The 24,918-nt window shown below is 41.1% G+C and overlaps 2 protein-coding genes across 3 annotated transcripts in view; one reads left to right on the top strand and one right to left on the bottom strand.

Moving 5' to 3' along the window:
* Nucleotides 1–5,237, top strand: part of slc25a29l (solute carrier family 25 member 29-like) — a 7,661-nt gene extending 2,424 nt beyond the window's left edge. The window contains exons 3-4 of the mRNA XM_088314827.1: nucleotides 1,955–2,038; nucleotides 2,962–5,237. Of these exons, the coding sequence (XP_088170953.1) occupies nucleotides 1,955–2,038; nucleotides 2,962–3,732 (855 nt within the window). The 3' untranslated portion in view covers nucleotides 3,733–5,237. The remainder of the gene's footprint in view (nucleotides 1–1,954; nucleotides 2,039–2,961) is intronic.
* A 1,079-nt stretch (nucleotides 5,238–6,316) lies between these two features.
* Nucleotides 6,317–24,918, bottom strand: part of fancm (FA complementation group M) — a 45,326-nt gene continuing 26,724 nt past the window's right edge. The window contains exons 13-24 of one of the 2 annotated variants that reach the window (XM_088314771.1): nucleotides 22,990–23,154; nucleotides 14,116–15,553; nucleotides 12,556–12,647; nucleotides 12,237–12,302; nucleotides 12,043–12,147; nucleotides 11,745–11,910; nucleotides 11,245–11,351; nucleotides 10,511–10,908; nucleotides 9,988–10,075; nucleotides 8,883–9,207; nucleotides 8,415–8,712; nucleotides 6,317–6,775 (exon numbers count right to left, since the gene is read on the bottom strand). In XM_088314771.1, coding sequence (XP_088170897.1) covers nucleotides 6,628–6,775; nucleotides 8,415–8,712; nucleotides 8,883–9,207; nucleotides 9,988–10,075; nucleotides 10,511–10,908; nucleotides 11,245–11,351; nucleotides 11,745–11,910; nucleotides 12,043–12,147; nucleotides 12,237–12,302; nucleotides 12,556–12,647; nucleotides 14,116–15,553; nucleotides 22,990–23,154 — 3,396 coding nt within the window. In that variant the 3' untranslated portion in view covers nucleotides 6,317–6,627. Of the gene's footprint in view, nucleotides 6,776–8,414; nucleotides 8,713–8,882; nucleotides 9,208–9,518; nucleotides 9,562–9,987; nucleotides 10,076–10,510; nucleotides 10,909–11,244; nucleotides 11,352–11,744; nucleotides 11,911–12,042; nucleotides 12,148–12,236; nucleotides 12,303–12,555; nucleotides 12,648–14,115; nucleotides 15,554–22,989; nucleotides 23,155–24,918 lie in introns of those variants that run through there. The other variant, XM_088314780.1, reaches the window with a different exon arrangement.

Here is a 24,918-nt window from a genome sequence, read left to right as displayed (position 1 = left end):
TCTATATGTCGCAACTTTCTTTCAAAAAAGTTGCTACTCACTAATGAACAGACATGAGTGAAATAATTTTCACATTCATATGACAAGAAAAGAGTCCACTTCTGCAACTTTGAATAACAGATAAACAAGTTAAATTACACACACTGTAAACTGCCTTCTTTCGATATATTATTGCTGAAAGTCAACCTAAGTCATCTGTGACGCTTTGTTAAAGAACAAAGTTAATTTCAAGATAAAGATAAATAAATATGTACGTCTCAAATTGATGCAACTTAGAGAAGCCGGCTAGTTTTTTTTTTTCTTCTTCTGACTTTACGACTTATACCTCCCAGTTTGTGTTGCGTTCCAGTGCACTTTTCCCGGAGATCTCCGACTCTCCACTTTCCTGGAATGCCACATTCGCCTCAAGTTGCCGAGAGAAAGCCAAGGCTTTGGTCTGAGAACAAACATGTTGAGTTTTGCAGAGAATATCTTCTCCAAAAATCTGTAATTAGGTGCAAGGTGAATAATGGCAGACAGATTTAAAAAAATATATAAATATATTGCAATATGCAAGGATTCCCTGTACTGCCTTTTAAAAAGTCAAAATTAAAGGTCATATTTTGCAGGTTGTTTTTGTGACACTATTTAGAATACATTCAATCGGAGAAAGAACGTTTCAGGGTTCAGAAACACATATTTGCATTCATGTTTGTGGCTGGATGACATGGCGGCATCTGCGTTCATGGTGTTTGGCTCTTCTTGTGTACTTTGCTGTGAATATGTATGCTTGGGGGAATGCTGGAGGAGGAGGAGGAGGGCGGGGGGCTGTCTTTAACAGCAACAGTGTCACTGTGTTGTAGATGAGAGAGAGAAATAAACAACCTCTCGACGGAATTGGGACCTAGTAAGTAAAGTCCAGGTCTTTCTTTCTCTCCCTCTATGTCAGGGGTGTCCAAACTTTTTCCTCTGAGGGTCGCACACAGAAAAATAGAAGGATGCAAGGGCCACTTTGACATACGTAAATTTGAATTGATTAGATGCGCTAAAATCCTGCCGTCAGGCAATATTGTAGTTTTTTTTTTTTGTTTTAAATACGTTATAGTTCTTTTCAATGGTACTGTGCGGCACATATTACGGATTTCTGTTAAGTGACAAATAGTTTCAGGACCTGGCCCAGATTCATAACCAAAATAAGAGCAACTGTGTTAAAATGACAACGTTAAAAACGGTTTAACAAATTCATGTGATGTTTATAAATCAGTTAGCTTCTATTATTTTTACTTGTAAAAAGTTTCTCTCGCTGTTTTGCTTAGCCAGATCATCTCTATCAAACCAGCCAGCGGTGCACTTTCAATTGGTTTATTCTACACGGTAAGAAAACAAACACGTTCTGAACACATTTGTACACAAGCTGCTGCTGGTGGCGACAAAGCCGCTAAGTCACTCAACACACATCCTGGCGGATGGGTTAGCCAGTTAACAGCCAGCAAACTGGACATTCTCATTCACTGGCGCCCATATCACTCACCAGGCCAGGCACCCTTTTAAAGCTTTACATGCTCGCTCGTTCATACGACATGGTGACCCCAAGTTGACAGACCCAATACCTGCGCCTCACATGCACGTTGTTAGAATACTCAATGTTCGATAGCTGAAACCCAAGAAATTATATGCATACATTTTTTGCTGTGGGCCTCTGAAAAAATGAACACCAGGCCACGAATACCTCCCGGGCCGTAGTTTGGACACCCCTGCTCTTTGTCCTGTCTTAAGCTGTACACAACTTGTTAAAAAAAACACACACACAGACACACACGCACACACAAAATCCTCATTTTGCACGTATGCATAGTTATTGTTTTATTTGAGTTTTTTTTACCCTGTTTGCCTGCTTGTTTTCACTTTAGAATTGTTTTTCCATTTTGATGTGACATCATGATTACGATGCTAACTCAAGTCTGTTGTTCCTCAGGTGCGGCTTCAGGTTCAAAATGCGGACAAGCCTCTCTACCGCGGCACGTATCACTGCTTCCAGTCCATCGTGCGCCAGGAGTCGGTAAGCTTGACTTGAAAACTTTTTTTTCCAGCGCTTGACTTTGACTTCTTGTTGATCCGCGCAGCTGATTTAAGGAGTCCGGTTACAATGTGACGGGCCACGTCAGCGAGCACTTTGGAGACAGGCAGTGTGAGGGGGCGTTGAGGTTAAAAAGGGGCGGAAGTGTCTCTTCTCGCAACACCACTGGAGCCTCATTCCTCAGAGGGCTAAATTAAGTTTTGGATGTCACGCTACGCTCACGGCTCCACGTGGAGTCGGCTCAGTTCGGATACATTTGAACTACGTTGCCATTCAAATCATGTCAGGTCACGATAAAGGAAGGACATCAAGTGTATCCAATATGAGGATTTAAAACAAACACATTCGAGCAGCATTGGGAATGACTAAAATCATTTTTATCGTAATCGCTCGCTATTTGACTGGAATATGGACCGGATCCTCTTACATATTTACCCTTAACTTGCATTTCTGACGATTTCATTTTGAAAGAAGTACGGGACAGGCAAATACAGTGAAGACTCTCTTTTGAGCTCCACTAACAATGCAGAGTAAACTTAGCTCCTCCTCTTTGAAAAGCTTGTCTCTCTGTCAAGATGCATTACTTTAATTTAGTGGAGGTAAAGCTGATGACTTTTTTCTTCATCAAATGACTCTATTGCATTTACGAACAGAAAATGTGTATTATCGGTAATAATTACGACTAATGATTTACTAATAACTGGGAATTGGGCTCATTCCTGTTTGAAACGGTAAAACGTAGCGAGAGAACTAAAACTGAAATATATATATAATATGTGGATAGTCTAAAAAACAAATCATCTTATTTGGTCACAAGAATGGCAAACGATGTTCGATCGTGCAGAGATGTTCTTACCAGGTTGAGAGACCACCTTGAATGTCAACCAGCTGCCATTGTTCCGTAGACGTTGGGTCTGTACAAAGGCCTGGGCTCGCCGATGATGGGCCTCACCTTCATCAACGCCATCGTGTTCGGCGTGCAGGGCAACGCCATGCGCAAGCTGGGCCGCGACACGCCGCTCAACCAGTTCCTGGCCGGTGCCTCGGCGGGCGCCATCCAGTGCGTCATCTGCTGCCCCATGGAGCTGGCCAAAACTCGCATGCAGATGCAAGGCACGGGGGAGAAGAAGTCCAAGAGGAAGATGTACAAGAACTCGCTGGACTGCCTGCTGAGGATCTACAACAAGGAAGGCATCCGGGGCATCAACCGCGGCATGGTGACAACGCTCCTCCGCGAGACACCGGGCTTCGGCGTCTACTTCCTGGCGTACGACGTGCTGACGCGCCACCTGGGCTGCGAGCCGGAGGATCCCTACCTGATCCCCAAGCTGCTGTTCGCCGGCGGCATGTCCGGCATTGCCTCCTGGATCTCCACCTACCCCGTGGACGTCATCAAATCCCGACTGCAGGCGGACGGCGTGGGCGGCGTGCACCGCTACGACGGCATCTTCGACTGCGTGCGGCAGAGCGTGCGCAAGGAGGGCTGGAGGGTTTTCACACGCGGCCTCACCTCCACGCTGCTTCGCGCCTTCCCGGTCAACGCCACCACCTTCGCTACCGTGACTCTCTTCCTGCTGTACATGCGGAAGGACGACGAGTGCGTCCTGACAGGCCCCGAGCCGCAGGCGGCGCCCATGCAGCCACTGCAGCCGCAGGCCCAGGCCAGCAGCATCTGAGCTCAGCTGCACTAAGCAGAAAAGTAATTGTAGCTACAAATCAGACAGGCGGAATATTTAAAAATGGTCAGTTAGTCAGATAAAACTGCACTTGTACATATATACAGTAGTCTGTTTTTGTATACTTTATTTTTTATGCTCATTAAAGAAGAGAGCCAACTTGGTTACAGGAGTTACTGTAATGCACAGTCGCATGTTAAAAGGCTGCTTTGTCCTCCTCTTCGCTGCCTTTGCTGGTAAATCTTCAGGCTGATTTTGTGGCGTCAAACTATCAGCTCGTTTGTCGTCTCGCTCCACACTACACGCGTGTTAATTTTTCATGATGGTTACAAGAGGTGCGTGACTCGAGTCAATCCCAAGTTCCTAATTTTAAGATTTATGAAAGACTCAAGACTTAATCTTCATTTTGTGTCTCTTTGTTAGCAAGCTAATCAAGATAAATTAATCTCAACTGGGATGCTTCAGCGTTCATCAAGACGATTTTGTCCGGACACGAATATTTGATGAAAGATGTTTTACTCCCGTAAGGTCGTGATCAACACACTTGGTTTTATCCGTGAAATTTCTAGATTGACCTAAAATGCCATAAAACCTTTACATGTGAATAGAATGTGACATTCTCTAAACCTTTGAACACACGTCCAATTGTTCCGCATGAAGAAATTAATTCCAGTTTTATTTGAACTAGGAAATGTAACAAATTCAACATTATCACTTGATTTATATCTACCACTTCACACTTACTGTACATGTGTGTAAATATTACATTTGTGTTTGATCTTACAGCTGTGTCATTTTTTGTGTCTTTTCTAATCCCTCCATTTGAACCTCCGAAGGCCAACAAAATCTGCTTCTTGTTTAATATCTTGTAAATTAATGAATCAGTTAAAAAAAAAAAAAACCCTGAAGATGTGAGCGATGCTGTCACCAAGTGGCATTTGTAGGTATTGCAGGAACTGAGTACCAAACGTGTTTATGCTTTGGTCAAATTGTAATCATTGTATCAGCCATTGTTCCGAGCAAGCTGACTTTGTCACAGTCAAGTCCATTTTCTGTTCTGTGCTTTTCACACTTCTTCCATCACTGGTGCTCTTCCTGTTGTAGTGCCCCCCCAAAAATCTCTGAGAAAACGCACAATAAAAAATTCTGGTGGAGGCAAATCAAAGTTTGTTTTTAGAGGTTCCACCTGGCCATGCTGGACTATCACCGTCCCAACGCAGTGTAAATTAGAAAACTAATAGCCGATGCAGAGAATGTGTGGTCTTGAATGTCTAAAAAAAATTATTTTCTCATCTGACCCAAAGGATTGCAAAGCATGTATCAAAGCGAGGTTGCCTGTGTTAAATCAGAAACATCTCTGTGAAAGTATGATTTATTTTTCTACTCTGCTCTCACCAGATTATTTATGCACGTTTTGAATCCATATTCTGTTACAATGTCGTTTGTGCTGAAATGCTGTCATCTGTTTCATTGATTGCCAATAAAAGGCACATGTTATTGTTGAATGGATTTTTTTTTTTAGCTTGTTCATGGCTATCATGAAATTATGTACGGTACATATATACAGGGTTCAATTCATTCTGTAGCCACAATTATCTCAAAAATCTTAAATCATGTTACCCTATTAAAATGAACAGAAATGTAACTAATACAGTACGTTGAAGTGCCCCACAAAAAAAACCAAAAAAACGGAAATGTGTTTTTTTAAGAACAAACGCTTCACTAAGATAAAATAGAGCAATAATAAAGTTGTAATTGCAGTAAATATATTTCTATGCTTTGTGACAATTATTTCTTTGAAATCCTTAAATTAAAAACATTAACTGTTAAAATGTTTAGCGGTGAGATAAATACATTCCAGTCTATACCAGGTCACGAAAACCGTGCAAATTGCCAAATTCTTAGACATTTTCTACAGTTTAAAATGAACAAATAAATTCAAAGAAAAAAATCAAAAATTATTTTCCTAGGTAACTCGTGACATTTCCAATCAGTGACTAACTCAATTACTTTTGAGGAAAGTAATTCGTAACTACAACTAAGTAATTTGGCATGTATATTTGAAAATAAAGTAAGTTATTTTATATTTTAACAATTTTATCATACATGTATTTACTCGTAATTTTATGATTCAGCACATTTAAAAAAATAGTTTAAACAAATATTTTATCTGCGTAAATTTGTAAAATACCTTCATACAGTGTCTTGCGAAAGTATTCGGCCCCCTAAAACCTTTCGACCTTTCTTTTTATGATGAATCAATATCAAATGGGACACAATTGTGAAGAGAAACGTAATTCATAATACAAAATTTTACAGTAGGACGTGAAATATTATTTGGCCCTTTGACTGACACTCATTCTAGAAGTTCCTCAAGGGTTTCTCAATCAAATGTTGACTTAAATGACCGATGAGGACAAATAGATTCCAGCTGCGTGTAATCAATCTCAGTATAAATGCACCTGCTCTGTGATCATCTCAAAAGTTTGTTTAAAGTCAATTATAATTACAATAAAACATAATACATATTGATATAAACCAATACATAAATGACACACTTTTAGAAAATACAGTTACACTTACATAAAAAATACATATTTATTAGTATCTTGACATTGATTGAAATTTACATTCCAACATCTGTAAACATAATCATCTATTTTTTTTCCTGACAAATCACATTTTAGTGCCACATGTTGAATTTATATCAGCACAAGCTGCTTCCAACATTTAAAAAAAAAGTTACATAAAATAAATAATCTCCTAAGTGAAGTGATGTTCTCCAGTTTGTTGTGCAAATGTTTTGAGCTTTGAAGCTCAAAGTGCAAACGACTGATCAGTTTATGAGTAAGAAAGCAGCAGCTGGAGCGAAATAAAGACCAAATGTAGACGCAATTAGATCCTGAGAGAGTGCGTTACCGTCTCACTGGACTTTCCTGCTTTGTCCACGAGGAAGGAATCGCAGTTGTAGCGCAGGAAGCGGTAGATCTCCTCGGCCCTCGCTCTACTCATGCCGCCTCCGCTCTCCAGACCTTCCACTGAGCTGCACACGCAACCACAGCAAAGTTGAGACACTGACAGATAGAGCGGGTTAGCTACATTGTTGTTGTTTTTGGTAAAAACTGGACAGCAATGAAGAGAGAAAATGGCATATGGTCAGACTCTCTTAAAATACTTGACAAAAAATATTGATTTGCCTTAAATATCTCAGGATGCTGGCTTTTTCTGGAAAATTGGCTGTATCCTTAATTAAACAGATCATTCAATAGTACCATTTTAAATGAAATTAGGAATAAAAATTAGGTCGGTTTTGGGGATTTTCTTAAAAAAAAGTTTTAAAAAATGTCAATATTTTGTAATATAGTCTGAATTAGGGTTTAATTCCAATTTTGACGTATAGGGGGCAGTGCTTTGTTGCGCTTTGCACTTTTCCTGATTTATCATTGCAACGCTGTGCCAACTTCCCAAATAAAAGAGGGGCATGCCTATGAAATCAGGTTTCAACTCCTGCGAAAGCATTCCAGAAAGTACGTTTCAAAGATGGATGAAAGTAAGTTGAGCTTTTTAAAGCGGATGGTATTAACACATCTGCTATGGAATGTTGATTGTTTATTAGTCCAGTGTGTTAGTTTTATTTCAGTCAAGCTAGATGATAATGACCAGGATATAACATATGAAGCTGAAGATGAGCAGTTGCGGATAAAACCGCAAGCATTATGAATATCTAATATGCACAAAATCATATTCTAGTGGAACCTTCTATTTCATAAACTGATTGGCGGAAGGGGATGTCTGGTAAAGCAGATTGTCCGTTACGTTCTAGCGCTTTTTCCGTGGCCTAAAAGCATCCAAAATAGAACAAACTCATTATTTTGTAAAACCTTGAATCTGTTATGTTTATTCAAACTGACTTTGTTGGTGCTTGGAGGGAGGATAAAGTCATGCATCTGGTCCTGTTCATGAGCCACAAAGTTAGCGCTTCCTTTTTCACCACCACTATGATTATGTGCTGTAGATAATGTCTTTACAAAAAAAAAAAACTGCGTACTGTAGCAAAAATATAACGTTCGAGACGTGTACAGAATTTGCGCCTCAATAAAAAACATGTAAGAATAGGTAGATATGACTCACTTCTATTGAGCTGCGTGATACATTTATTTCTATTTATTTCTAATCTCTTCAACCAAAGTGAGTTTGACCTTGATACACTTTGTTTTCTCGACTTTCAAATTTAGAGTGTGAAATGCAATCTTGTGTCGTTGCAAGTGGATTAAAATCCCAAAATAAAGAACAAAATTGAGTTATGGTTGGAAAGTAAAAAAAAAAAAGAAAATCTAAAATCACATGACCAGATCCAGAAAACAGGTGAGCTGCAATTTTCACACATTGAGTCCATGGGCACTGTGATGTCAATTTCAGTCAACAGCAGGGGGCAGTACACAACAAAATGGCAGCCCCTGATATGGATAAAAGCGGGCGGATTTTTCTCCTTTATTCGGATCCCACAAACTTAATATGAATGAGAATACCATGCTTCGACTAATGAGGGCACGTAAAACATATTACGAAGAACATTTTGGGCTAAACTTTTGCTTGAAATCACTTTGCTGTGAAATCTCAGTGACTCATTTTGTCAATAAACCCAACAATCGGATTTATTTGAAAATCTGATGTAAGTTTACCTGTTGACGAGTTGGGCGACAGATCCGAAACGGCGGCTCATGTTGAGAGCGTGGACGTAGTTGACGGCGGGCAGGCTCAAGTAGAACTGAAGATCCTGCTGCCCGTGCTGCCCGCTCACTTCAAAGGACGGCGGGGCAACGGCTTGCCCTTTGCGCCGTTCCAGTCGCGCCAGCTCAACCAGCAAGGCGGCGCTCTGTTGGGGGCCGTCGCTCCACAGCAGCCGCACGCCCGACCGCACCAGCGCCGCCAGGGTACTGTCATAGCAGCGCGTGCGCTGGAAGGGACGGGACGCCTCACCTGGGACACACAATCATTGTCGTGCTGTTAGATGTGACATGTTTTACATGCACCTGTTGGTCTTTGAAGAGTTATGGCCGCATCTGTTGTTTTTAATGTCTTGGGTAAAATATGACATCGCTGTTTGACGAGTGATCTGAAACCCCAAAAAATACGCAGGTGAGGCTGACCTGGCTTGGTTCTATCCTTCTCCACAATCACACAGACGCGCTCAAAGCCTTCCTGTACGCTTCCCACTTTCTCGGCTAGCCGCTTGCGGTTCTGCAGGGACGCCAGATCCGTTTGGGAATGCCTCTCCACGGCCATGCGGGCGCTGACGACAAAGTAGCTGCCGTCCAGCGAGCACACCTGGACGGTGGCGCCATGATGCTGACGTAAGCTGGTCACGAGTTCTACGCCGCCGCCGAGGCAGCGACCGTCCACCAGGATGCACACTGGACTCTCCGTGTTAGATGGACCCGCTCCTGCAGGATCTGGAACGGTGGACGCAGGCACCTAGATGGTGGAAAACCACATTAAATGCGAACTGAGGCGCGCCACTTCGAGCGAAAATCCATAAGTAATTGATATCACCCAAAATAAGGGACTTTATTTTTCCCGTATTTGACTATAGATGACACACAATAGTAACAGAAGACCACTATTATCTAAATGAAGCACCTTCACTCGCATAAGCAACAATATAGCAGTTTTTAGGGCCTGAGCACAAAAAAATATGATTCAGCAAATAATAGTTACCACACTGACTATAACGTACAATATACAACGGAATATTATTAACCTATTTAATTACTGACAATGCTTGCCTGATTAGATGTAATCTGTGTTTTGATGCCTTGCACTTGTGACCTGAATAATGACAATTAACAGCAAGAACAATACGACCAATATGACAATTATTTGAAAATTAAAACAAAATAGAAATGTATTGTTTTTGGTCCCAATAACTGTGGTCAACTTCTTTTACACTTATGTAATTTCAATACAACTATTAAATTGTTACTTAAAACTGGTAAAGGATTGCATAAGTCACGGTTCAGATTACATCATGGATTTTGAGTGTGAGATCGGTTTTCAGATAACCCCCCAAAAAAACAGTTAGAACTTTATATTTTATTAAACGCTTTTGTACGTTAAAAAAAAAAAAACAATGGCCGCTTAGGATTTAAAACCGCAATTCAACACAACATACGGCACGATACATTATTTTTTTTTTTATACGTGGTACAGTCTATAAAATAACAAGGTGTACTACCGGACATGTTTTGTTTCTACCTGTTTCTTGGATGCATCACGTGACTCAGATGTTTCAAAGTCCAGCTGGTTAGAAATGGCATGTTTATTTTCTATCCTCTGGCGACTCCTGCAGGAGGAAGCAAGCATTACATGACTTGTTGACGTGAGGTTGATTCCGTTGCAAATGCAAAAAATGCTCTGTAAGCGTTTTACTCCGGAGCTCCGTCAAGGAGGTTATGGGTTAAATGACAAGAGACTGACAGTATTCGATACATCCAGTTTGATGAGTTTGTAATGTTGTTGTCGCAAGAACACGATTTATATATTATTTTATATGTTCATGAAATTTGTATTGGCCCACTCTGGCCAGCGTCGGCAAACTTTGGGTGGACACAATCACGTAGTGGCCCCCCTGTTATAGGTGAGCTAAAGCCGAGCCCAACTCTAACAGTGGGCCTGACCGCCGCTTCATTTGGTAGCCGCAGATATATTAAAAAGAAATCAATTATCGTGGTGACTATGTACGAAAAATCAGAAATATTTGTCAGCAACAAAATCCTACCTCTCTTGTTGCCGTTCTTCCCTCAATCCTCGACTGAGCAATGATGCCTTGGATGTGATGGTAGGAGAAGGGGAGGGCAGAACCGTGACAGGCTTAGGGGCTTCCGAAACATCTGCCGCCTCCTCATCCTCACTTGAATCTACCAAGCGGAGAACACGGCCGCACTTGCTCCTCGGCTGCGCCTGACATTTGGCCGCCTTCGCCAAACCGCCAGTTTTTGCTTTGGCTTTGTGCAAAAAGACACGGCGCCGTGTGGCATATTGCTTCCTCCCGTCCACGTACGAGTCCTCCGGCATCAGCTCCACGGCTTCTTCTGAGCTCTCCTCTTCCTCCTCCTCTTCTTCTTCACTTCCCACCACAAAACTATCCTCTTTGTAGGTTTCGTCCTGCTCGGGAACCTGCAAACAAAAGTGGATGCCAATCTTGTGTGTGTGTGTTCTGTTCTTTAATCCTTGCACACAGGTCAAATTTGACCTGACAGCAATAAAAGATGCAAAATGTCACTTTTTCACCATGAAGTTTAAAAAAAATTTCTATAGTGATGCAAAATGGACAAATATGACAATATTATCAGTTTTTACTTTTTTTTCTCTTTGGAAAATGAGCAGTATGTAAGGGTCAATATTATTGTTTTCTGTGCAAACTGAGCATTAATACCTTTTTAAAGGCTTTATTGTAGACGCAGCTCTTTAATTGGACGTCATTAGATAATACGTGTGAGACTGATGTAGTACCTGGGAGAAGATATCTGTGCTGTGAAGGATTTTGTGGGGCATTTTAAACCTTCCGGGGACTGCCGGGCTTCTCACAGACTTCAAGTATATCCCACGCATCTCAGAGTCTGACGGAAAAGAAGAGACGAGAGCGTCAGAGCGGATACAAACGTATGAAGGCAAGCCTCTTAATTAATCAGTCCATTAGGACGGAGTTGGCCAAACACATTGAGATGAACATTGAACTCGAATGGCAGAGGACGGCCACTTGGGAAGAAATTGAACTTTTTAATGCATCTAAAAAGTTGGCTCAAGCGCCTGCCCACTCATAAAGTGTCAAATTAAACAAGTAAATATTTGCTTATAAATATTTCTGCAAATTTGTCTGTGAGCAAGCTGATTTGAATTTTAAGTGTTTGTGTTTGGGTTCTTGTTGAAAGAACCCCAACTCCCATCGTCATTTCCTGAATCTGTAACGGCCAGGTATCCGAATCGGCTTATCAGTAACCATGGCGATCTACCATTCAGTCCCTGAGACAGGTGTGTATTGTCCACCACAAAGCCATCAAGCGAGCGGTTCTGTTCTTCTCCGTCGTCCTCGTCGGACGAAACCGCCGCGCCCCCCTCGTCCTCCGAAAGCGCCGCTTCCTCGTCCAGGAACTCACGCCCCTTTCGAAATTTTTTGCGCTTGGAGAGAAACACAAACAATGGAGGGGGAAATGCCAAAGGTGACACCGGTGTTAATTATAAACATGGCATTTCAGAAGGAAAAGGTGACATTTGACGGCTTTCATCTCATTATGCAAATGTGAGTCACACCTTGGCGTCGATCCGGTGGACTGGCTGTATCGTTCTTGCGCATGCGAGCACGCGCTCGGTCTGGAAATCATCATCGTCGTCGTCGTCGGCTTCCGTTTCTTCGAGCTGGAGACACGGGCGACGAGGTCAGCTAACGTGTGAAGGTGTGAATTCATTGACATCATCCATCGCATGACTAATGAAGATCATCTCACTGTGTTTAATGCAGTCAGACGTTTCCCCCTCACAAGTGGCGAGTCTGCATCAGAGAGGACGTTTGACTAGAAGATAAAAATCACATTCAGGACATGGAAGTAAAAGATTACTTGCTTTGCCAGAATGACGTGAGCGCTCTGCTATTGTTTGGGGGAGAAAAAAAAAAAAAACCATTTTGACGACTGATTCTTCCAACATGCTGGTTCCCATGACAACTGGATGTTCTTCTTGACGGCCTCTACACTGCTCACTCTCAGTTCTCTGCTTCCTTTGCAAAAAGATTTACTATTGATCGAATGAAGTATTGTGTGTTCTCACCACTGCCTCTGGAGACGACAAAGGATTGAACTTGTTGACATGCCTTCTCTTATGGACGACAATGTCATCATCGCTGTCGATGGCGCAGTCCGCTATAAAAGAAAATGTAAAAATACAAACATTTGTACGACGATAGAATACAAGCTTTTATCTTAATCATATGCAGATGCAGTTTACAGTTGATGTAAAAAAAGTCCGCACACACCCTTGCTCAAATGCCAGGTTTATGGGATGGGGAAAAAAAAAAAGAGATATATCATGTCAAAACATTTTTTGACCAGGAGAACGAAATTGAAAAAAAAAAAAAAATGCCCAGGGACAGCGGAACTGCGACGAAGCAAACGGCTAGCCAGTGTGGCCAAATTAGCTCATTTGTGGCTACTGTAAATTTAGCGACTTTTCCAACCTCGCTTGTTGCTATTAGTTTTTTTAAGTGACTAAAAAGAAATCCGGCTACTTTTTCTGGTTATGGGAGACTTGCGGAGATTCCCGCTAGAAAAGCACCCCTCTGGGTCCAGACTGCAAATGAATGGCACTAATACAAACCCACACAAATTCAATTACACTGGGATCCATGCTTTCTTTTCTGTGTTATTTTACATCATTAGCACAAATCAGTGAAGTGTGTTTCCGCAAGAAATACAATAAACTTTGCACATCATGTATGTCTAATGGAACCGAAGCAAATGGACAAAGCTTTGACGCATCAACTTGCGGCGCTCACTACTGATGAAACTTCACACGATCAAGACTTTGGAGTTTCAAAAAGACACTGACTGATCCGATCAAAAGATGGAGCAGTCTATTTGACCAATTCTTGACTGTACAGTTGACCCCCTGCTGTTCATGGAGCTTTGGTACTGGCCCGGCCCACAAATAGCAGAAATTAGCAAATTAATTGGCGGTTGTCGAAATGCTTAGGGAAAATATAGTAACAATTCAACCCAAAAAAAATTAAATGAAAAGAAAACATTGAGGGGAAAAAAATGGCTCCGTCGCCCCCAAAAAAAATATATGCTGCGAAACCTTGGAACATCAACAATGGCAGCAAAGAACGTCCCTGGAGTGAACGATAATGCGTGCCGTAACGTCATATTTTCTGGATCCGTTGACGATGACCTCACTGATTGATCGGCAAATTATTTTGCATAAAACTAAAAATATATGCCAATCCGATCCAGCCAATCACATCAATGACATCGACTGACGTTTTGTTCAATTGTGAAGCGACTTTACGGACGCTCTGTATAAATTCTGATGCAGACTAAAAATACAAATCGAGTTTTTACCCTCACAAAAGCCGAACAAGTGACACACGGTCCGGTCTGCAGTTGATTAAACTCCCGCGGTCACTATATAATAAAACATGATTACTTTTAAGCCTCGTCCCATTCGTCTTAGCACTAAGTGACACCTGGCGTTCTCCGCAGTTGAGTAAACAACTCCACCCATTGCATGAGGAAATACCTTGCTTTTCAGATCCTTAATCAATGCCTGGTTGAGTCAATAAGCACCCCCGGCAGCTATATCGGGAAACAGCCTTGGCATAAGCAAACAAACCTTGATGAACGCCAGCATCGGGCACAACGGCGCGCTCGGCCTGCGTTTCCGCTGCTGACTTTGGCCGATCTTCCCGTCGTCTTCGTTTCAGAGTACTCAAAGAGAGGCGAACGGCTCGAGGGCCAGCAGAATGCGACGACGCCACGGGAGACGGCACCTCGGACGTCGCCGTCGGGGCGAGATGAGTGGTCTTCCGTCCCGAGAGATTCTGAGGTGTGAACTTGGAGAGGGTGTGGCGAAAGGTGAAAGGCGCATGAATGGACGCAAGTGGCGAGGCCTCCTGCTTGGAAGATGGACGGCGCGGGAGTGTGGCGTTCACTAACACGCCGTCTTCCTCCTCCTCCGAGTCCTCCACGGAATATCCAAGGTCGAAGTTGACAGCAAAGTCCAAGTTGTCAACTGACGCTGTACTTTTTGACACTACAGGAGAGTCTCTCCCTGTTTGCTTTGACGTTGTTGCTCTGATAGGTGACGCCGCTTTATGTTTTATTCCGGTGTCACACGTCTCGAAGTGAGCCAATGAGTGCACGATAGTGGTCGTGATGTCCTCCGTACTGGGGGACGTCCGATGTGTGACACCGTCTTCGGGGGTGCCGACGTCCGGGATGGTCATCTGCAGGAAGGCTTCATCGTCACCAAACAGGTCCATGCTGTCGTCCATCGGGTGCGCTCCCGACGCAGACTGCGCATTTGGTTTCGAGTCCGCCAAGGTGCCATTTCCTGCACCGACACTTTGCTCGTGGTTTTTAGCTTTATTTGCGCCTTCATCCTCAAAGACCTCATCCCAGGTTGGACTAGTGACAGTCTGCAGTTCCTCCTCATCTTTTGGAGACACATCTAACACCGCCTCGGGACAGTCATTATCAGAATGAATCACCATGTCTTCATCGTCTTCATCCACATCCAAGGCAAAGGTAATGTGGAACGGCTGAGGAGGATCAGGAACCGGAGAGCGCATTGATTCGACCGTTAGCTTGTCTAAATCCGCCTGAGGTGGAGGTGATCGGGACAGGAGCTCAGCCACGTTGGCCAAAATCATTTTGAAGTTCTCGGCACTTCCCGGGATGACAGAAGAAGGAGGACTGGAATCCCATTTGGGGAGATAGAACATGGCTTGAAGTTCAACATCTCCGTCACTGTCACCGTCCCTATCGATCAGCACCTCCTCAGTGTCAGGGGGATCCAATTTTAGGACCTCTTCATTCAGAAGGCCAGGCTCCTCATTGCTTAATTCAGGAGCAATGGAGAGACAAACAGGAGGCCTCCGTTCATCAACTAATCCTTGTGCAGTCTTTGCTTCCTCATTCCTTCCTCGTACTTCCGAACCAACCATTGATTGCGCAATAGTTTTGGAGCAGGTGTTTTTCTTTATCTTCTTCAGATGGCCATCAGCTTTGTTGAGATGAGACGATAGCTCCTGCTCATAAGCGCAGTCCTCCTGTGGGGGAAGCACACGTGAATACAATCAACCTCTGGACTTTTTCGAACACGTTCGCAAACCACCTGCTTCATTGCTATCAAGCCGGGAAGTAAACAAAACCACATGTAATATTGGACTCAATTTATTAGAAAGTGTTTCTTTACACAAGGCCAACAATTCTGTCTTATTGTTCAATTCGATTTCCCAAGTCTGCCAGAGAACACCAACACTTATTGCCAAAAATCTGTCATGCTGGCAAATCATATGACCTGGAATTAATCTGTCGGGAGTGGCGCCCTTCCCTGGGGCAGCAGGGTGCCAATGAGCCAGCAAACAGTGGCAGGAAGCTGCCCGTGGTGAGCACAAAGCAAAATGAAAGGTGGGCTTGGAAAGAAAAAGGGGTGGGGTCACCCATTGCGGTCAAAAGAGAGGAGCCACATCTTGTGCGAAAAGACTGGTTGTCAGTGTTGTGGTGTTGTCAGTTACAAAAGCAAATATTAGACTAGGAAAGTCAACAGTGCCTTTCTTCCTGTTTGGATTGATATCCGCAAAGATCAGAAGTGGAACTAAAACACCTCCCAGTATGAGGGAGTGTTATGTTACACCACTGCAAAAGTATACGTAATAAGAGGCATTTAGTTTCATATTGAACTGAAAATTCTAGAGGCATGTCAATAATTGTTTTGATATTCTTTTGTTAGCAAATGAGTATTTTTCAGTTTTAAGAAAGCCCAATTTAAGACTTTATATTTTATAACTGTAATCAAATTCAACACCTCTCTTTTACGAAATGTGACCATTAGGCGAGTGATATACTGTTTATGGGCTCAATATTATCACATTTCACAATATTTTTCTTGGACTTTATGAATTAGGTAATACATTTTTTTTCAGTGATTGTATGCGGGACTGTGCAATTAAGCAAATTTCAATTCCGATTATTACACTCAACAATTACAAAATTGGGGTTATTCGGGATATATTATTATATAATAAACATTGATGAAATAGTACTCGTATAATGATGTCTAATACTATAGTGAGCATATTTCGGTTAGAAATGTGAGCGTTCTATTAAAATTGTTTATTTAAATGTTGCAACAGTTTTATGGCAATTTATAAGTGTAAAGCAAGTTTAATGCACTATATTTATACAAGAAAACCATACTCAAATTCATAAGTTTGCACTATCATTTGCACTTATTTTATTTTAAAATAAAATAAATTTGCCTCAATATTGTTTCTATTTATATTTATTTAGTTTTGCACCCCCCACCCCCAAAAAAAAAAAATTGTTTGAGTAATCGGGATTTCAATTACAGCTAAAATAATCGTGATTAACTTCAATTTTTTTTTATATATAATTATAATTTTTTTATGTTGTATGTACGACTACAAAGAACCATGTGCAAGAAAATGACTTTTGAACTTTTTCCCCAGCCTTTTTCACACAACTGGATGGCTTTGGAAGATCTTTAAAATGCTGTCTTTAAGGATTACGCGTTACTTTTAAGGATAATTAAGCCTCACATTTTTGGAACATCTGATTTCAGATTATTAAAGGGTCCCTGACACCCGAGTCATTTGTGGTTTTTAAAAAGCCACATCATTTCTGACCAAAAAACTTATCACAAGTTAGTATTCATCATTTACACTTTTATTTAACTCAATATGCATTTGCACATGGACAAAATGTGTTTTCTAATTACATGTTCTTTCTTGATTTAGAAAAGCATAAATTGTCACATTTCACTGTGCATTGCAGTCGATTACTTGCATTGGTGCCCGGTGGACACCAAAAATGAACTTGCCATTTTCTAATGCTTATTACTGACTATAACCATCTCGCCCATTGCGTCAGCTACGGTTAGGGCTCTGTGCCATTTTATTAAGTTGACGAATTGTTCATTCAGCTCTTGAATTCGAACTCAATGTGTGTAGCTAATATTGTGGAAAGAAACCCTTACAGTGCTGAAAGAGAAACGCATGGTCGTAAAACAACCACTGCCAATGATACTGCATAAAGTAAAAGCTGTTTAACCGAACACTGGCAGACAGAACAATTATTAGTACCTAGGAGTTTCCCAGATTAGGATATAATAAGGGGGTAATTTCGAGACTATGAGCAGTAATTGCACAGAAGTATTGTTAGTACAGCTTTTGTAATGCCCATCCTCGAGCAAGTACAACATATTACCGTAACTTACGGTCCAAGTTTAAATCTCCGCCCATTGATCCAATTCCGTACGCAGATAAACAAAACAAAATGCAGTTTCTGATGCTTGTGTAAGTGTTACAAGTATGCGCGGCGTTATTACACAAACCGCACTGCATACCACATCGGATCTACCACACCTTTACCTCGGCTCGCATAGCACCACTGTTGGATACATTTCTACCGCATTTAAATCAAAACATTGCAAGTAATTTTTATGTGCTAGTATGTTGTAAAATAATATATCCATTATGGGTGTTTTGAGTATGTGACAGAAAAGCGCCATATAAATCTGATCCATTGTTATTATTATCATTATTAAAAGGGAGTGGCTGATTATGAAAATGACCTTGAGTGCTACGGGTTAACAAATCTCGTCATAATTTCAACTTGGTGCTGGAAATGCTTGAGGCTAACAATTACCACTTGAATACACAGCGGCCTAAATAAATAAATTGTCAGCAAACATAACAAAACATCTCAGTGTGGTGTTCTGTCTTGCTCCTATAGAGAAGTATCTTTAGCAAAAAAAAAAAAAAAAGTCCCTGAGAACACCTACTTAGTGGAAAATAGTGTCTTGAAACTATAATGTATTACCGGTACTTACACACGTTGGACAAAATTGTTGGTAATTGAAATTAATAGAAAGAAAAAAATGGTAACGTTAGAATAAATTATAACTTAATTAAAAAGGAACCAACAAAAATGAGATATTGCTTTTGAATTGTAGTTTTAACAGAAAAAAATAATAATCATAAATTATGAAACAAGCCCGAACAAAAAGGCTGAAAATAATTTCTCTATCGAGACATGTTCAACCAAGGTGTGTCTAAAAAGCATCACAAGCATCTTCAAACCTGGAAGCAGTCAGTCCGCCTATAGAAAGGGTGACAAGTAATCACTGTGACGTTCGGTGAATGTTGTGTGTAAATGCAGTAAACAGAACCAAAAGAAGTGAAGAGGAGCGTTGTCTCAGGAGATTCGAAAGAAAATTATAGCTACAAGACCACACGTCCAAGCCGCTTGATGTTCCTGTGACTGCAATCATACATACTGTCCAGAAATGCAAGATCCAGGAGGGAAATAGATCAATTGAAGAGATGGATAACATTGACGGTAACAAAAACAGCACAGTACAACGGCCAAAGAAACTGAAGGTAAACTCCAAGGTCAACCGTCCAATCACAACACCAGTGTTGAAAATAAATAATTTACAAACTGCATGTTGACAAGCCACAAAGCTATTGGGAAATGTCCGACTGACAGACCAGATAAAAATTTGTTTTGTTTTTTGGGGCACTGCACAACAGCTCACAGATGAGGCAAAATGAAGCATCAAGAAAAGAACACTACCCCTACTGTGAAGCTTGGAAGAGGCTGTGTTATGTTCTGAGGTTGCTTTGTTCTATCTGGTACAGGGTGTCTTGATTTTGTGCAAGGCACTATAAAATCTCATGATCAAGGTATTCGAGAGACAAATGTGGTGCCCAGTGTCAGAAAGCTTGGTCAAGGGTCTTGCAATAGGGTAATAACCCAAAACACACAGCTAAAAAAAAATCCCGAAAAATGGTAAAGAGCAAAGCATCGGACTATTCGGAAGTAGCTTTCTATGAGCGCTGATCTTGTTGAATATCTATCCGTGGAAGGAGCAGAAATATGCTGCATCGACAAAGCAGCCTTCACACCTAATGAGGAGTGTTACAAAACGCCTGTTGAGAGGTGCACAAGTATCATTCAGTTGCAACAATCATTTGATTGCAGTAATTGCCGCCAATCAACAACTAAATATGCAACAAAATATTACGTAAGGGTCGCATGTTTTTGTCCACGTCTGTTTCTTGAGTTCTTTTTGCTTTTTTTTTTTTTTTAATAATTATGTTGAGCCAAAATTCAAAAGCAATGTCTGATTTTCATTGCTAATTTTCCTTTTTTTTTTTTAATAATTATATTGAGCCAAAATTCAAAAGCAATGTCTGATTTTCATTGTTATTTTATTTTAATAATTATATTGAGCCAAAATTCAAAAGCAATGTCTGAGTTTCATTGTTAATTTTTTTTAATAATTAAGTTGAGCCAAAATCCAAAAGCAGAGTCTGATTTTCATTGTGAATTTTCCTTTTTTTTTAAAATTTATATTACTGTTATTATTTTGTTACAGGCGTACCAACAATTTTATCCACATGTATGCAAAACTGCAACAAGTACTCACTTAATTAACTCAATTCAAGATAATTACAAATACATTTTTATCCTTACACAATATAATAAAGTGGCAATTACAAAAAAAAAAAAAAAATAAAATAAACCTCCCCTTCCCGTCATTCTCTCAAAATAGTTTAGAAATCTGGAATCTGTTTTTGCTGTCGTCCCCATCTAGGTCGTCACAGCCTGACCCAGATCCAGCTTCCTGGCTTTATGTAACGCTTGGGAGGATTGCGTAATCACAGGCGAGGAGGCCCGTTTGTCTTTCTGGCCTGTGTCTCCTCATCACAAAGAGCAGCGTGACAGCGAGCAGCGGAAAACACAGCATGCGCTTTGCTTCTTGGCCCGGCCAGACAGAAAATATCTTCAAATGACTGGAATAACAACCTCCGGAGGCTTTCGTGGAGGGAGGGAGCAAAGTGTGTCAGCGGGATTTAAAGGAGGAAAATAATAAAGTTGGAGGATTTTGTACACGCGCCGGTTTTTCTGGAGTAATAGGTCAGAAGGTCTCCGTAAATTCCAGCTATGGAAGTAAGCCACAGCTTAAGTTACCCTTGCAGGGGATAAGACATGCAGAATGGTACACAAATGTGTGCAAATATGGAAAAAGAAAGTGTCATTGTGAGCCATTAAGTGTTTAAATAAAGACTTTCTAATAATCACATATTGAAAAATATATTGGAAAAAAATATGAATACAAATAGAACTTTTTGGACTTCTGGAAAATAAAGAGTGTGATCCGCATTGCACGCTAGTAAGTGGAAATATTATCTTGTGCTTTTTTTTTTTCTCTCCCTTCGTCTTGGGTCCTCGATATATGTCGATTTGAATTTCGTTAGTAATAAGACTCTCCCCCAGACAATCGCCGTGCCATAAATTGGACGGAGATGCATTATCGACATATACGCTAAGCACTGTGTCCTCCGTTATTGTTTGGACAATGTCCCAAAATCAGCCGAGTATTTACGACTGCAAAAACACAGCTGTCATGTAAACTAAATGCATGAACAACAGTCTTTATCCATACTCAGTAAAATAAACGTTTCACATAAGCAGCCACTGTGACCAAATCTGAAGAGAGGGTCCATGGTCTCTGATAAGAGTTCTGTTCCCATCTCTAACTTTTACACTAACGCAGAGGTCAAGTCATGATTCGAGTAAACATTTATATGAAAAAATACTTCTAGACCACGAATATAAAACAAGCCAACAAAAAGATTAAGAAGGTAACCATGACCACATATTTTTATGCCATCCTGTTACTTGAAACGTCATGTGTTGATAACGTCGGAAATTGAGGACCCCGTGTACAGAAGGTTTTGAAGCAAAAAAAAAAAAAAATCACCTTATCATGACCGTCCAGTATTAATCATGTACTCCCTAATTTGGTGTTTTATGTTATTTTTTTAATCTGAATCCAAAATAAAAATAAAATCGGAAAACACAGCCCAGTCTGTGGCTCGCAAATCTGCCTCGCAATGATTCTGGACTGTGGGTTCGCTCTTCTCTCGAGGGTTCTCAAAATTGTCCGTAGCAGTCGATGTGTGTGGTTGTTCGCCAATATGTGCAAATTTCAAAACCATTTTTTTTTTCTCCTTGCCCTCCTCGGGGTTAAGATCACAAGATATCTTTTATATGTTCCACCCGTTGGCATATGAAGCCCCGTGAGAATTCTCTGTGATTAAGGCCGATATAAATAAATAAATCAAACTTGACTTTATTAGGTGCACTTGCTTGTCTGGTATTTGATTTCCTTTGCAGCTCCTTTAATCGTTTGGGTTTTGTAAGAGTTAAAAAAAAAAAACTGGAAAATGTTCTCAGAAATGTTATTCTTGATAGCATCAGAAAGTTCATTTGAATTAGTTGGCTTACATCCACGGTAAGAATTTCTCTCCCTCAAGCACAAGAGACATATCTGATTTAGTTTGCCTTCATTTCTTGCTCTGAGCAGACAAGAATGAAACCTGCCTTGTACAAATTAAATCAAATCGGATTACGAGTTTGCGACACTTTTCGTGTCTAACATTTGGTCAGTCAAAACGGTGATCTGGCACACCAAGAACTAGATTTTCCAGATCAAGACGCAGGCGCAGTAATACGACAAGCACGCCTCTAACATTGCAGCGCATAAACCCACTTTGTTTACAGTTACATTTAGAAACTATCCACAAAATCTCTCCCCAAAAGTGAACAACTCACGACTGTGAACCTTCATCGTTTCTCCATTAAAGTAATGACCTAAATGAATATGAGCCAGTTCACCAGACACTCCTCCCTGTTTTGTTTTGACAGGTGGGCTACCTTGCTTCCTTGTTTAGCCAAATCTCACCGTGGGGAAACAAAAGGTGGGTTTTACCATAATCTCTGACCCAATTTTGTGGATTTGGACCGATCTTCTGAACTGTTAGTGCAATTGGAGATACTCGGGGTGCTTAAACAAACATCAGGTGGTGAGTAACAAAGCTGTAAATGTAAATCAAACCGCATTCGAGCCTGTTATTTAAGACGATAACAACAAATCTGTTGACAAGTTTTTAGTAGTGCTGATGACTCATGCTGTGTTTTTGGACTGTCAACATGTCTGGGGAACTCGATTAAAAAAAACCCGGGAGAGAAAAGCAACAAATTGTTCAAAAAGAGAAACAGTTGTTTGCTCGAGCGGGGGAAAAAAAAGAAGAATAAGAACGGAGAATCGAAATGAATCATTACTATCGGTTGAATCATGACGTAGAAAAACCACTGAACTTGTTTGTCACGTCAAGAATTTGCCTTCTAGGTCAAAAGAATGACTGCGGTTACGTAACCCAAATTAAAGCCGTACGTTTAGATTAAAGTCAGATGACCCATTTCAAGGAAATAAGTGTTTCATAAAAATAAAAAAATAAAAAAATACCACTGCCCCCCCTAGCTTGTGCAAGCTTATTTTGTAAGAGGCAAATTTGATCCTCGATGCTTCAATGTCGCATGATCAATTTATAAAACAGACAAGAGATCTAACGTGCCATTGTTTGTGAGACTACTTTACACAACGCCTCACCTCGTTTTCTTCCCGCATGCTGTCGACGAGCTGCATCACCTCAATGAAATGCTGGCAGCGCAAGGAGTGATCAACGACATGGGTCGGAAGGGCCCGATGTTGCCAGTGCCTCCATTCCAAAAGAGAAAGCTCTCTGACGGGTGCGCCGCTTTTGGGAGCGTCCTCCTTTGAAATACAAAATGGTCGGATTTAGTTAATAAGCTCTTGACAAACCATTAGGTACACTTACACAACGTCACAGGAGCTGTATATGAAAAAAAAAACCATCATGGTTCTGTTACCATGCTTGTAACTTAAAACCCATATCTCTAATCATCATTACCCATTCAAATGAACGGAAATGCAATTAATCTGTTGCAGGTGCCAATTAAACACCCTTGAAAAATGAAAACAGATTGAGCATCATGTTTTAATGCTTTGTTTCATTGTGCAACTCCTTCTAGTCAACGCTCGCGGCCAACATACGAATATATCCATGGATTTTAACACAAAGACGTAGATTACAATAGTTCCATAAATTGCCGTTAATATTCGGTGTTTTCAGAGGATACAACACATATGGGTGAGTATTATATTGTCTGTCTACATGTGTTGCTGCAGTTTGTGTTCAAATAGCCATTGCGGAAATGGTTATTACATTGCAATACTCATGCTGGTTTTGTTAACCCACTTACATTGTTTTGCATCGTGAGTTAGCATTAATCAATCAGACTTTCTTAAAACAAAAATATGTGTTTGATGAAATACATAATATTTGATTCAAGTTTCACAGTCTGCTTCAATTGGGAGTGGAACTAATCAGCTTGAGTAAGCAAAAGCTGCCAAACTGTTGCCACACCGTCAAACATTAGCCTCTTGAAACTATTATGTGCATGAAACTCAAGACGAAAAAAATGATAGAGCAACAGCTCGTATTGCAAAAAACTCATAAGTTGCGTGACTAACAAGTGGATGTAACTCCGTACTGTCTTCAGAGAAATATGACGTTTTTGTCCTTACAAACTTGCGCTCATCGGGTATTTCTACTATTTAGTCACACTCATACGTTGCTAAAACGGATAAGTGCCGTTTGGCGTCTACAATATTGTTATATTAGTTCCTCTCTGAGAGTGTCAATCAAGATTTAATCACTATTTCTGCAAAATTTGGATCTCATTAAATTAGATCAGGACGAGAAAACTTTCGCCTGCGGCCATTTGATCTCAACTGCCATGTAATTCTCAGAACAAATCAAATGTATCCACCCAGCCATTTTCTTCTGCTTATTCAGCTTGAGTATGGAAACTCAGGTTTTCTCCCTCCCCAGCCACTTCATCCAGCTCTTACAGGGGGGATCCCAAGGTGTTCCAGCGTGTCCTAGTTCATCCCCCGGGCCGCCTCCTGTTGGGACGTGCCCAGAGGCATCCATCCGAACAAGATGCCCGAGCCACCTCATCTAGCTCATTTAAAGGTGCAGGAGTAGCAGCTCTACTTTGAACATCTTGGATTCGTGATTTTTGTTGTTTCGGTTACAACTCACAGCTCGTGACCAATCGGTTAAGGGTAGGAATGTAGATCAACCGATAAATTGGGAGCTTCGCCTTTCAGCTTCTTCTTTACCACAACGGATGACACAGATGCTGCCTGTCCATCTCCCATTCCATTTTTTCCCCTCACTTGGAAAAAGTTGTAGCGCATTTCACAACAGATGGAGTACCACGTCATCTGCAAAAAGCAGAGATACAGTACTGAGGCCATCAAACCAAACCTCAACGCCTCGACTGCAACGAGAAATTCAGGTCGGAAATGATCTGCACAAAATCGGTGGCAAAGGGCAGCCTCTGCGGTGACTTACTGCCGAAAAACCGGTTGCTATCAAGCACTGCAGAATAGGCCTTACCGGGGAGACTCTGGAAAGTAATCACCAGGTAGTTGGAACATGGCCTCTGT

Source organism: Idiotropiscis lumnitzeri, chromosome 1, assembly GCF_059441095.1.
Source record: "Idiotropiscis lumnitzeri isolate Australia: NSW breed Sydney's pygmy pipehorse chromosome 1, RoL_Ilum_1.0, whole genome shotgun sequence".
NCBI lineage: Eukaryota > Metazoa > Chordata > Actinopteri > Syngnathiformes > Syngnathidae > Idiotropiscis > Idiotropiscis lumnitzeri.
This window is presented reverse-complemented; position numbering and strand designations above follow the sequence as displayed.